The sequence below is a fragment of the Poecilia reticulata genome, chromosome 14 (genome assembly GCF_904066995.2).
Source record: "Poecilia reticulata chromosome 14, P_reticulata-male-v2, whole genome shotgun sequence".
Classification (NCBI taxonomy): domain Eukaryota; kingdom Metazoa; phylum Chordata; class Actinopteri; order Cyprinodontiformes; family Poeciliidae; genus Poecilia; species Poecilia reticulata.
Genome location: NC_088843.1, coordinates 18,581,277 through 18,595,110, shown reverse-complemented (window position 1 = coordinate 18,595,110; position 13,834 = coordinate 18,581,277). Strand labels below are relative to the sequence as shown.

General features: G+C 40.5%; 1 protein-coding gene across 3 annotated transcripts in view; it reads left to right on the top strand.

The window, feature by feature from the left end:
* The first annotated feature begins 871 nt into the window (after positions 1-871).
* Positions 872-13,834, top strand: part of dscama (Down syndrome cell adhesion molecule a) — a 101,020-nt gene continuing 88,057 nt past the window's right edge. Inside the window, exon 1 of one of the 3 annotated variants that reach the window (XM_081615952.1) lies at positions 872-2,277. In XM_081615952.1, the coding sequence (XP_081472078.1) occupies positions 2,235-2,277 (43 nt within the window). In that variant the 5' untranslated portion in view covers positions 872-2,234. The remainder of the gene's footprint in view (positions 2,278-13,834) is intronic. The other 2 variants (XM_008428267.3, XM_008428268.3) reach the window with 2 other exon arrangements.

The following is a 13,834-nucleotide window of genomic DNA, read 5'->3' as shown; positions in this document are numbered from 1 at the left end:
TGCATGGCACGTTTCATCAACAAGGCAGTTTGAAGTGCTTTACATCATAAAACCACAAACACACAAAGTCGTAGAACACACAGTCAACAACTGAAGCATCACAGTGACGAATAAAGGTGAAATTGACTATTGATTTCAACGTAAGAAGATATTTGTAAAAAAGAATAATAGATTTTATGCATTCCTAGTAGCGTTTAAGCAGCGCTGTTGGAACAGAAAAGATTCAATAATTTTACATCCTAATATCAACTCATATCTAGAGTTAGTGTTGTTAAAGTTGTAAATAAACAGACCGTGTTAGAGGAACTAAAAGGTCTGAGGATGATCACTTGATTGGCTGTAGAGTAGGAAAAAAACACTTTTACAGGATCCTGTTGTTTAAAACTGAGCCGGCGTTCTAGTTTCACAATCAAATTTTTTATTTTTTTTTACTTCATTCTGTGAAGTAAGGAGATTTAACGGAAAATATTAATTGCCAGGAAGTTGCCTTTGTACATCACACCAGTCTATTTCCCAAAGAGCCACCTGCTCATTACTAGCTGTGATATGTTAATGTGGAGGTCACCTCTAATTATTTCAAATAATCAACATTTACCTCGCAGTTTAGGCATTTAGTGTGCGTGTGAATCCCCTCTCATATCCCCCCCAGTCCTCATGTGCAGCTGGAATGGACCAGAAGTCATGGAGTGGGTCTGACATGGCTGCTGTTTGATGCCCCCTGCTGCAGAGGGGGGGATTGCTACTCATATTTGTCAAGGTCAATTATTGAATGCAAGGGGGTTACAGCTGGAAGGATCCCCCGGCCCCCCTCCACATACACACCCACCCCCCAAAACCGCCCCAGGGAGTCATAAATTATCCAAACAACACATTTATTTTAAAGTCAGGATTTAGATCTCTCCCCAATTACGGTAATTTAGCATGTGTGTTTTTTTGGTTTTTTTTGTTCTCTCTCCTAAATGCTTCCATAGCATCAAGTCAGGTGTAGGCTACATCACTACCCCCCTTCCTCCTTCCTCCAGCCCTACACACTAGCAGTGCCAGCAAAAAAAGAAAAAAAAAAAACCAGAAGGATGTCCTGAATTGCTAGATCTCTCTCACCTATTAAAGCAGCCCTGCCTCTGAGTGGGGCACCTTGATCCGTCATCTCTGTGATATAGGGAAAAAAAAAAAGAAAAATAGATTTTTTTTTCTTGCTTTCTAACGCTCCTTCAGAGGCTCAGCTGCGCTCCCCCCCTCCCCCCCACCCCTGCACCTTTAAGGCAATGGAGAGGGACAAAAGCGTCTGCGGAGAAGGAGGCGCGGGTTTATTCCAGCGCGCTCTGAGGCAGGGCAGGTTCTGAGCGCAGGGAACCACAGCAGTGCGCAGTGTGTGCGTGGAAGATGCGTGTGCTTGTTGCTCCGCGGACGGAGAGAGGCGGCGAAGAAGAGAGAAGGAGTTTCCAGCGCAGCTAACAATCAACTCCATCCTCTTGATTTTTTTTCTTCTTCTTCTTCTATCCAACTTTTCCCCTCTAACGGCTGGGATGACACATCTGGCTTCACGCTTCTAATTTTTATTTTTAAATCTCATATTATTTATTTTCCTTATTTTTAAAAGGCTTTTTTTTGGTTTGTTTTTATTGTTCTTGTAGTTGGGTGAGCGCAAAAAAAAAAAAAGAAAAAAAAAGAAGGTACTTTGTCCTATGCGTCTCCAGCCTCTGACTCAGCGGCAGCAGCAGCGGAGGTGTCGGCACTGCTCACCTGGACCGGAGCGCACCGAGCCGAGCTCGCTCATGTTCCCCGCAGAGCAGCGCTCCGACACGGGCGGACGGCTGCTCTGAGGCCCGGAGCGGTGCGGTCAAGTCCAAACGGCGGCGTAGGGTGTGGAGGGGGGGAGAAGCAGAAGAGACGCTACAGTTGTGGATCTTATACAATATCTGCGGCTGTACCAGGAGACAATCACCAGCAGGAAGAAGCTCTAACCTCCTCCTCTTCATCTTCTTCTTCTTCTTTTTCTCAACGTGCAGGATTGAGGGAGAGAGAGAGAGAAAGAGAGAGAGAGACAGAGAGAGAAGGGAGAGGGAAAGAGATTTGCAAGCTCCGCTTTCTTTCATTGCAACTGACTTGTTGAAGGGATAATAATAATAATTATAATAATAATAAAAATTAAAAAAAAACGGAGAAACAACAAGAAAGAGTGCGTGGAGAGAAGAAGAAAAAGCATTAAGATTGGATATTGAACGGAGCGGGGCATGTGGATATTGGCTCTTATCTTTTCCCAGTGCATCTTGAATGGTGAGTGATGCTTATGCGCACGTCGGAACTTCAAGTTTAGCCTAATTATCACAGCGTCAGGCTGCGGTTCTGCACGGTGCCGGTGCAGGTCTGCGGAGAAAATTCGATTATTTCCTTTTTTTTTTTTTTCTTTAGTGGTGCTTTATAATCAAACGGATGAGGAACAGGCTGTTGCTATGTCCTGTCACAGGCTATGGGCTCTGTACGTGTGGGGGGCTCAGAGGGGTGGACTGACAGTTCAGTCCGCAGGAGCCCTCATGGAGCTCAAGTGTAAAATTGTTCCAGCATTTCTGCAGGTTCAACATTTACAAATAACCCTTTATGAAGGGAGAAGTGAAGCAGAAAGAGAGGAGAGGGGAGCAAAAAAAAGAAAAAAAGAAATGTAGGCTGGTGATAGGTGCAGCCTGTGCTGCAGAAGCAACATTATGTATTTCCAAAAATATTGTTTCAATTCCTCAATTAAACCTTAACTTTAAGGCTTGAATGACATTTAACAATTATTTAGCTTCATTATTAGCAGCTTCTGAGTGCGATTATTTAGTCCCCATGCTAAACATGCACAGGGCCTCAGTCTGTGTGGCTTTTCCTGCATTTGTTTGCAAATCAACAGCAAATAATCAATTTCTGTTTATAAAACCTGCCTCATGAAGGGATATTAATTGGCAAACAATTTTTTCCTCAATATACTTCAGTGCTTTCTTGGTGCAATCAGCAAATTGTTTAAATCTTGAAGCTGCATTTCTAATTTATTTCAGACAAATCAGTTGTGCCCCTCAGCCCCCCTTATAATTAGAACAATAATAATTGTTTGAATTCAACATGATAAATTGAGTCTGGAAACAAGCAAGTATTTTGGTGGAAATGTGATCTATTTACATGCATTATAAAAATACATGCATGCATTTTTATTGTTTTAGGTTGTTAATAAATTGCTGTAACATGGGATTGCATGTTTCCATGTTTGTTTTTTATTGTTTGTTTTTCTTGCAACATCCAGTGTGTAGCTTAAGAATTACGAATACATAGGTTGTCTGCGCTTTCTTTTTCTTTTTTTTTTTTTTCCGGCATTGCACCCGCCATATTAGAAGCACAGACGTGGAGTCATTTTGAATTGGGGGGGAAAGAAAAAAAAATAAGACAAACCCTTTTATAACCCTTGCCTAAGTGCATATCTAATTAAATGAATCCATGTATCGTTTTTGAGCACAGCAAAGTCCTCGAAAGACTGGCTGGATAAGAAGCTTTCTGCTCACTTTGGAATAAGGGTTACTTTTTATTATGATTGTTACGGCGAATACAAGAATTGAGGAAAGGCGGAGGCTGTGAAGGGGGGGGCAGTGGTGTAGTGGGTGGGATGTGCGTGTGTTGGGGGGCAGATATCAGTTAAACAGAAAAGAAGGATGTTTAAAAGCTCTTCTGGGAGAAAAAATTGAAAGAAAGGGCTTAAAAGTGGCCGGAGTGTGGACTGAGATCAGAGGACGATGCGTCAAGCAAACATGACAGGCAAACCATTTTGTGGCCATGCTAAGGGCTCAGCGAAGACAGACGTTATTTATTTGCAGGGGTAGACTTAGGGAAAAAAAAAAAAAATCAAACATGATTTTCTGGAAACAGATTCTGGAAACAAAAGAGGACGCCGCTGGTTGCTGCAGGACTGTCTCTCTGTACCGAGCTTAAAAAAAAAAATCCCTCTGTTTGCTTTGCTGGTGAATGGCTTTTTCAGTCTCTTTGGTCCAGGCAACAGTGTTGCAAAATGGCTGCTGCTACAGACACCTAGAGGAAAACTTTGAACGGCAGACACAGCCAGTCGTGCAATAGTGATAAATGTTATATAGATAAATGTTATATAAACCTTGCTCTGTTTGACGCAGACCTTCTGTGTCGAGTCGAAGAATTAAACGCAGCTTTTTTTTTTTTTTTAATAATGAAACACCCAGATGCACCATAAACAAGCCTCCCTTTGTATTTTCACTCCTTTTCTTTCATTCGCAATAAGAAGCTGTGACTGCTGATCTCTGATAGCTTTGTTTCTGCCGCCTGTTTGTTGTGCTTGAATAGGCCTGCAGAGATTAAGGGGCTGGTGAGCAGCCTCCATCAGAATGTTTTTTTTTTTCTTCCTTTTTTTATTATTATTATTTTGCACCTCTTCTGGACTGAGAGCTGCAGCTCTATGAAATGAAAGCTTTTAGAGCTCCGGTCCAGTGCCGGCTGCTGAGGTTGTCTCTATGGAGACCCAGGTAATGAGTGCTGCTGCAGTGTGGGCTTTGGGCAGGAGAAAAACGCTGCACTCCGTTCAGGTGACCCGAGCAACGCTTTCCACTATATTACAGCCCTTTTACTCCTTCCTTGCAATTACACGATGATTACCTTTCACTACTTGGTCTGATTTGCTTCAATGATCGCATTGATTTGTTTATATTTTGTTATGCCTTTTCATGAAGGAAGAAGGAAAAAAAAACATCTAACTCTGCAATGAGCATTTGTGAGCCCGTCACACGTATCCCCTCCTCGCCCTCCACATCGCCTCTTCCCCGTTTAGCTCCGAATTGCTATTTGCCAATTTGAGGACACATTTGCAAGCTCATCTCCAGCGCATATAAACAATCCACTGCTGCAGAGAGTGAAAGCTGCTGTGGAGTTCACTTCAGCGCCGCTCGAGCCTTTGAAGTGCTCTCGCAAAAGCGCCTATTAAAACCATAAATGTAATAGGAACAAAATATTCTGGTTATTAGGGGACAGAATGGAGGAAGTGGCATAATGTTGTTTTTTTTGGGGAGGGGGGGTTTTGCCCGGCCATGCCGGACTGAAGCAGATGCTCCACCAGACCCTAATAAGCTCTGTAAACATACGGTGGAGATCCTCTGTTGGCTTTTGAATACATTTGTGTCCAAATTTACCTTTCTGTGTGGAACTGAGAGACACATTACGAGATTAGATCTTTTATTATAAGTTCATCATGTAATAAAGTTGAATTTAGGTTGTTGTTGTTTCACTGCACTTGGGTTTAGTGACAGTCTCTGCAAAGTGAACTATTTATTGGATCGTTCATGTTAGGAAAATGCATCCGAGTTGTCTGTCATCAGTAGATAGACTGCTCCCGATAGAAACAGGGAACATCAGAGTCAGTGAAACCCAGAGACAGGAGACGAGGTTGGAATAAAAATATCTGAGAAATGGCCTTCTGTGTTCTTAGATTGGCTTCAAGGAACCTATTGATCACAGTGATTGGTCAAATGATGTGTTACTATGGTTGGATGGTACAGACTTAGGATTTTGTTGTGATTTTTTTGTGGTGCTATTGTGATAATGATAAAAATTATTATAAAAAGCCGATTGCTTTTTTTTTTTTTTTTAGGTAACTGTATATGTATATTACTGCATTGTAAATTCTTCAGAGCACCACAAACACATTCCAGTTTGAAATAGGCTTCTTTAGGATGTCAACTACTTACAGAAGTGTGATTTATTATGTCATCAAGCCACATACAGTAACTACATTTAATCATATTTTCAAATGTTCTGATATTTATTGATGCTCTCGTAGAACAAACAAGTGGAGAAAATGGTAAAAAAAAAATCTTTCCGATAATACTGTCAGTTTGTCCTTTTATTTTACGTCATTAATTGGAATTTATAGAGGCAACAATAAATCAGATTCTTATCACGATAAACGGTGTGATAACTGCCCACCCCTATGCGTTCCATACTGAATGTGTTTCTGACATGTTGACAGATTCGTGTTTAATTTGTTTCCCCATCAGTTCTTAATCCTGGAGAACAAGACTAATGTTCACTTTAGAAAGTGAGGATCTTACTGGGGTCGGGTATCTGTGCTCTGTGAACGATAAAATATGTTTATCGATACATTTCCTGCAATCCGATATAAGCGACACAGGAGATGCAGTTAAGCCTAAGGCTTTTATCACAGGAGGACCTTGTGTTATTTTCCATATCGGTGAACATCTGACTTCTATGAAATTTCTGCCTTAAAAGTGTAATTCTCAGCTTTTTGGTATCTTAGTAGAAAGCAAAAAGTTTATTTTCCAGATTCTCAATATTAAAGAATAGGTAAATCTCTTCGACACTGTTCATCGTGGAAAATGTCTCGACCTTTACAGAATACAAAAAGTGTTTATTTTTTTCAATTAAAGTGGAAAAAAAAGTTTTGATTCACCAAGAAAACAGAAAGAGACATAATTCAAAAACATTGACAGGAGATACTCGCATGATTTGCTTGATTTGGGTGAAATGGACTAAAGATGCACTTTCAGCTTTTATTTTGGCAGACTTGCTGTAGTTCTACTTCCAAACGGTAGGGGGTAGTGCTGAGAAATAATATTGATGTGCTGCTGGAAGGACGGCAGAAGAAAAGCCTCACAGCAGTTCATTCACAAACCCAGTTTTTCATCAAAATTATCAGATTTTACCAGAACAAACGATTCACGTATCTAGATTTCACCTCAGCATCTAATCATGGCTGCAGTGCTGATGCACTGGTGTTAGAAATGTGTCAGAGTTTTGCTCATATCTGGTCAGAAGCTACTAAAAGTGCATCAAATCATATTAGATTATTATTATGATTTTTAGGGTTGCACTGGCTAAACTTTTGTGGGCTGGTTCCAATATTTGAATATTTTGAAGTTCTGACTTTTCCAGATTTTTTTGTACTAGCTAAAGACGGAAAGGTAATTTTCTTCTAACTTGAGTTCAGCTACCTCTACAGCAAGTTTACGGTAATGGGCTTTTACATATTTTAGTAACAGGCAGCTTTACATGTAATAGCTAAACTAAGACGATTGTAATATTTTGAAGCAGGAGCCCAATTTTTCTTGGATGTTTTCCATGTTTTCTGGTTGAATTTGAAATTGCCTACATCTCAAAAGTTAATATATGTTTACTGAAGTCAAACAAAGTTAACTTAAACTTTGCTGATTGTGTCAAACACGGTTGTTTCATAAATTATGATTCATCAATATTATTTGGAAAACTTTTCTGTAAGGTTTCTTAAGAAACCACATGATAGCAACTTTGATTTTTCAGAAACCCAGGGCAGCCACTTTGATAGAAAACATTTTTCTACAGACGATGATCCCCGCTCGACGGTTCATTTCACAGCAATTGTTTTTTTTATTATTCTTAGATACCGTATTCTGTTCTATTTTATGGTTTTAAACAACTATCACCAGTCGAAACAAGGATGTCTAGAGGTCACGCGAGGGCCAGAGAGAAAGTGGGTCTCTGAAGACCCACGTCTTTTGGTTTACATCTGTCACTTTGCATAGAGGCAGGAAGGGTTGACAGAGTCGCGGCAACACACATCAGCAAACAACAGCCGAGCTCAGCTCTTCAGTCGCACTTTAAAATCAGCACACCAGTCAACTGAATGTAGGCCACGGGGAGCAAAGCTTCAAAACGCTCGGTCTGAGTAAAATGGTGGTCATATTTCCATTGGTTAAATACAAGAACACAGTGAAACAGGTTATTATTTTAAAACTGGACACAATGATTCATTCTTAGTCACTTTTGAGGATTTATTTAAGACTGCTCATGACGACGAATAAATTAAAGAGGCTTTAATCCTTCTGTAAACATGAGAAGTATCATAGCTGGTGCTCTAGGTGGCAGTAAGAAGTAAGACCATTTTTATTTGTTTTAATAAGATGCTGAAGATGTGACATCAGAAAGGATTAGTGACTCACTCTTTTCGTGGACAGAGCGGCGGACTAATCACTTCGGGATTTGTTGGTGCCGTCGGGTCAGGATTCTTTTTGGTTTCTTTGAGGCTCCGCAGTGCGTACGTGTGCCTCGACTTGGCTGTGAGCAGACTCAAGCATATGTTAATGGATGCACATTGAACTGTTAAAGGTTTCATTTAACCCAGACTGGAATGCTTAAGGAGATGATTGTGTGTAGTGAGGCAGAAAAAGAGGGGGAGGCAAAGGGGGGAAGACGGGACACGCAGAGACGGATCATCTTATTTTGCATCTAAAGCTCAAAGAGTCGGATCAAATCGGCTTGTTTTCTTTTTCTTCCAGAAACAAGATGGTGACACAGTCCTTATTCTTTGTACGTGTTATTGTAAATGCAGCAGGCCACCATCTGCAGGAACTACACTGAACATTGGTTGTTGCGCTTTTTACCTTAGTAGTGTGGGTTAATTTAAACAGAGATGCTCTTTTTTTCCTGTTGCTGAGGTGTAAACACTGTGTTGTGTTTTGAATTAAATATGGGAAAGATATTAGGTTAAATTTGCTAAATTGAAGTGAAATAGGCTAGAAAACAGCTTCCAGATGTTGTAGAGAGAAATATTGCAGATATTAGGAGGCTGTAAGCTTGGTTAGGTTTGTTAACGAAACTGCCCACAGTTTACCAATTTTGCGGTAAACCACCAAAATGTAAAACATAAACAAAACGTCTTAGCAGTCATTCCACCTTCTGCAAAAACTATGGAACATTTTGTCGCAGTTACAATAATGTTGTTTAAGGTATTTATTAATGTTGTTTAAGGTATTTATTTGCAGTGTTTTGATTTTGATAAATAATTTTGCAGAAGTCTGGAACTAACCCCTAATATATCTTTATCAAATAACACAGACATGAAAAGTTAATATCAGATTAATTGACTGGGCTTTTGGCTCAGCTATCTAGCCTGCAGTCTGCTGCTTGTCAGAGCTGCTGATTGTAGCTTGCCAAATATATCTTTAAAACACAATTTCCTGCCTTAAAACACAATGTAAAACACGCCTTAGTTTCCGAACCATATGGAAACATAAACTAGCCTTCTGGTTGGCAGTGTTCAGCCATTACTCGACACAGCTGATGAAAATTATTCTCACTTAATGACTTTCTCTTGCTCATTTTTCCACTTCAGCATGACTTCACTCAGCTCTGTGCAGTTATAAAGGTTTTCCCACATGCAATGTTTGTGTGGTACCAGGTCCATTTTTCAGAACCTGCTTTGCTGGCATTCTAAGAGTGCAGAGTCGGGCTGAAGACGCATCAAAAGACTGTTGGTCACCGATTGGCTAGAGGTGTAGTCATAAGGGCGACTCCCTTACCATAAACCAATACGCCATTTGTAAAAAGTCACAAGTGAGTCTGACAAAAAGCCATAGACTGAGCCAAATAGTCAACATGTCCTCCGTTGTTGGGTTGTGTTTTGTTTTTGTGTGGGTTACAGATCACGTCACGATGCTTCAGACTCTGGAGTCACCCAGCTAAATGAAAAACCCACCCAGGACCGTTTCTCAATCATAGCAGAGAACCATTTAAACTGTGTAGTTACTACTGCTATTGGCTGTCCTAAAAGTTGCTCGATGATGTCATCGACTAATCTGCATATTTCGTCATGGGCTTTAAAAGGAAAAAAAAATATTGACGTCGGTAAGACAAAACGTGATTAAAAATACTTTAAATATATGTTTGGTGAATAAATGACTGAGGCTGCGTGAATCAAAAGCATAAATTCATTTTAGTGTGGCAGTTTCAGTAAAAAATAAACATTAGGCAACATAAAAATACAAGTTTTAGATTATATTTACATTCTTTGTCAATCAGAGTGGGATCAGCAGTAGCTTTGCACATACATGGAATGGAGTTGATCTCCTCTCTGCCCTGACTGCAGGCTGGGTTTGCTGCACAATGAGGCTGCTGTCAGACTGACCACCTGCAGCTGTCGGGCTGGGAGGGTCTCAGTGCAGCTCTCACTGCCGATGTACGATTTGTTCTTTCATGTGCTGTTGCCAAAATCTCAAATAACATGGAAAAAAGTTGCTAGATTTATCTGTAGCTGCCTTTTTGAAAAAAAAAAAAAGTAGCTAAATATAGCAACAAAGTCACTAAGCTGGCACCGATGTGTAGAGTCGAGTTGAGTCTAGCCGTGCTGCTAGGTGCTTTTGGAAAAGGGCCAATAGAGGAATTTAACATGTAAGAGAGGTATGAAGGCGAGGTTTTGCAGTTTTGATACAGTAACTTTTACAATCTTCAGTGTATAACTGATAGCCAAGTCATGCTTAATACAGGTGCTCAGTATGGCTGACAAGACATATGTAGGGAAGGGCGTGGCATTGTGGACTTGCTGGGTTAGGCGAGGAACCCGTTGATAACTGCTTGCAGTTCTCGTTCTAACTACAACCCACGAGGCGATTTGCTAATCCTTGCAAACAGTTAACAACAAACTTGCATACAGAAACAGTAGAGCTTCCTTTCACTGAATTTTGGCTTGTGTGTCTCTCAGGATAAAGAGAGGTTAAAGTTCAGCGTGATGGCAAGCCTCATTAGTTGAATGTCTGTGAAATTTTCTGTGGTGTTCTGCCTGCTCTGAAAATGTCATGGCTGTGGCACCAAAAACAACTTGGTCCAGTCATGCGCTAAAAGGAAAGGTGACTTAACAGGATAACAATTAGGTGTGTTATTTATGTCTGTGGACTTTTACATAAAGTAGGGCAGTAGGTCAATGCTGCGACCAAGCAGGCAGTTGTTGTAAATGAAGGACCCGGTCACTTTTTCCTTCATTGTTTGATTTTCTTTTTCCCACAAAAGACAGATTTTAGTTGAACCTATCATGAAATAAAGCTTGGTGATTAACCTAAACGAAGCCATGTAGGATTCATTGTGCTTTCTTCAGTTTTTCAATCGATAAAACAATGAGTATATAATGGAATTTAGCATCCATCCATTTCTCTTACCTTCCCAATTCCTGGTATGGTTTTTCAGCAGTGATTGGGTAAAAATGTCACAAAAGATTTCTATGGCAACTCAGAAACAAACATCCTTGCAGACACACACATTTACTGTCATCCACCTGAGAGCCATGCCTGTTTTAGACGGTGGGAGAACTGGAGGGCCAGGGTACCAGCTGGAAACACTGTATCGAAAAAAATGGCAAAAGATTTACACCACAACTCTATCTTGCAGCGATCAGCAGTGCTAAGCATCACTCCGCCATGCTGACGTGAGTTTGAATAGCCAAAAATAAGTAGTAGAGTATTAACAATCTTACATATCTTCTAAGAACGTTGGCTGCTTTTGTGTTGGGGTGCTGAACTAAGGATACGATCACGAGTTTACACAGTCTGGAAATTTAACCAGCAGAAGGAGAAAAACCATCAAACATCACTAATAAACCAGTTATCTTGGACTAAGCTTCCAATCAACTGTAAATTATTAAATCTTTTATTGTATTGAACCTGAATCTTTAGAATAGTATGTAAAGTTCTGGGAAACATGTTGATTAGTTGATTAAAACGTGTTGCTGGATTATTAATTAATTTCCTCAAACACGTTTAGTAAATGTTTATTATTAAGCACATTTCTGTAAGATAGGGACTACTTCCTGCCGTCTTTGTGGTTTGCGCCATGCTGTGGCAACATCTGGTTGTTGATCATGTGACTCATGTGATGTTATCATTGCTGTTTTGCAAAACTTAACTAATTTTGATACAACCAAAACAAAAACAAAAAAAATACCTCATGCTAGTGCCAAAACTTTTATTTAAATTGAAAACAGGATTTTTTTATTTTTTTTTCAAAATGTGGTGTATTTCTTTTAAGTGAATTTATTTTTGAAACGTCAGCATTGTCCAATGGAAATGCATCTACTGTTCTCACCTTCTTCATTTACAAGATTGATCTCTTTTCCTAGTTAACTGTCTTTACTTCTGCGCCGTTGCGGTACATCTGGGCCAAAACACGTTCACTTTCATCTCCAAAATTGCAGCGGACACATAGAAGATGATGCGCAAGAAAAAGTCGGGTACTCTGGGGCTGATTTCGTGCCCCACTGACTGCCTTACTGGACATGTTCATTACGCAGAGGCAGAGCCAAACCCTCGATTAGCATTCCTAATCCAGCTCCGTTCCCGCAGCCGGGAATGTGTAACATTTTCAAACATTCTGCCGAATGTTTCATTAAAGCGCTGTTAGCCCCCCAGCTCCATTCCGCTCCAGTCTACGCTCTATCAGGCCTTACCCAGAAGTGATTATGCTAATTGCTGTTTGATCAGATGATTAAATTATAATTTGATTAATCCCGGGCACTAAACGCTCTGAAAACGTTGCTGTGTGTTTTTGTTTTCCTTTTTTTTTTTTTTTTTTGCTGCCTGGCGGTGTTTGCCAGGCCCTCTGTCGCCGCCGAGCTGCCGGTTTAGCGCAAGCGACCCAGGTGTCGGACGGGATGAGGGATGCGCGCCGGGCTCCGATGGGAGGCGGGGGCGGCCGTGAGTGAAACCCCCGGTTTCATGTGCTGCGGCTTCGTTATCACAGGAAACACGGCGGTTAATGAAAGCCGCTTCTCATCTCTGTGCAGATTGAGTGCAGCGCTAATGCAGACAGCTGCCATTTTCTCAGTAGCGTCTGTCTCTGTTGCTCTCAGCTGACAGTGTATCCATCAGGGTGATTTATTGTAGCGGTGCGTCAGGCTCCCTTCCACAGCGCTAAATGATTAGATTTCTAAACCATATTCCCAAATCACACAGTGGGCTTCTAATGCACCGTGATGTAAGGAAAATGCAGACAAAGTGATCTCGCTTGCTTTATGAATAACATAAAAGCAGAATATAGATCCACCCGAATTCAGAATGTACTCTGTAGGTTTTGCATGGTGGAAGTAAGTGAGGAATTGATCCTGTTGCGTTTGAGGGAAACGCGAGGCTGAAGATGGGAGTTGCTCTGAAAGTGGAAAGTCATCTGACCCACAATCCTTTCTTAACCCCAGGACGTTGATTTACCCTCCACTGTCACCTGTGTCCTGTTTTTTTGTTTTATTTTTATTTTTTACCTCTTTCTTTGTCTCCTGTAGATAGCATGAACTGCACTGAGGCTTCACATGAATAAGAAGCAAAGTGGTTTTATTAAAAGGAAAATCTGTTTCTTTGAAATAATTCTTCTTAAGCTAGAACTTTCTGATGCCATGAAAGCATCACAAGGACTTTCAAATCAAAAGAATAAGCACCAATCAGAGATTTGTGGCCAATTTTTGATCTCTGGTGTTTGTGAAGCTGTGACCCCACTGATACTGATGTTAGCTGAATTATCTTATAATAAATAGACTTGAGAAGCATCCAAATTGTTTTCTTCTAGACTTCCTATAAATGCAAAATCGCTCAGCGAGTCTGTGAGAGCTAATTTAATGCAAAAAGATAGGATTGGAAGTTAACATTTTAAACTGCCTTTAGTTCCATAAATTGGCTGTTGTACACTTTTAGTTTAGTAATCAAGTAATCTGTTGATTATTCTGACGATTTGTTGAGTAACCAAAACATTTTAATGCAGTATTATTCAAACCCTTTGTCTCAACCTTGAGTAGGAAAATTTTTCATCAACCTTTCTTTTACATGTGTGAGATGCCAGATTCTGCACCAACAATCAGATAAGTCTTTTGACGACAGGGAAACAAAACAATCACCTGATGCATGTAGCGGATTGTTCCTGCTGAGGTGTTCTTAAAGTACTTGATATTGTGAAATGCTGATTCCGTTTTGCTGTACACGCACCGAGTTGTGTTGTCTGTGTTCTTGGACTGTTCTTTAGTCTTCATGCTGTGATCGAAGCCAGGAAT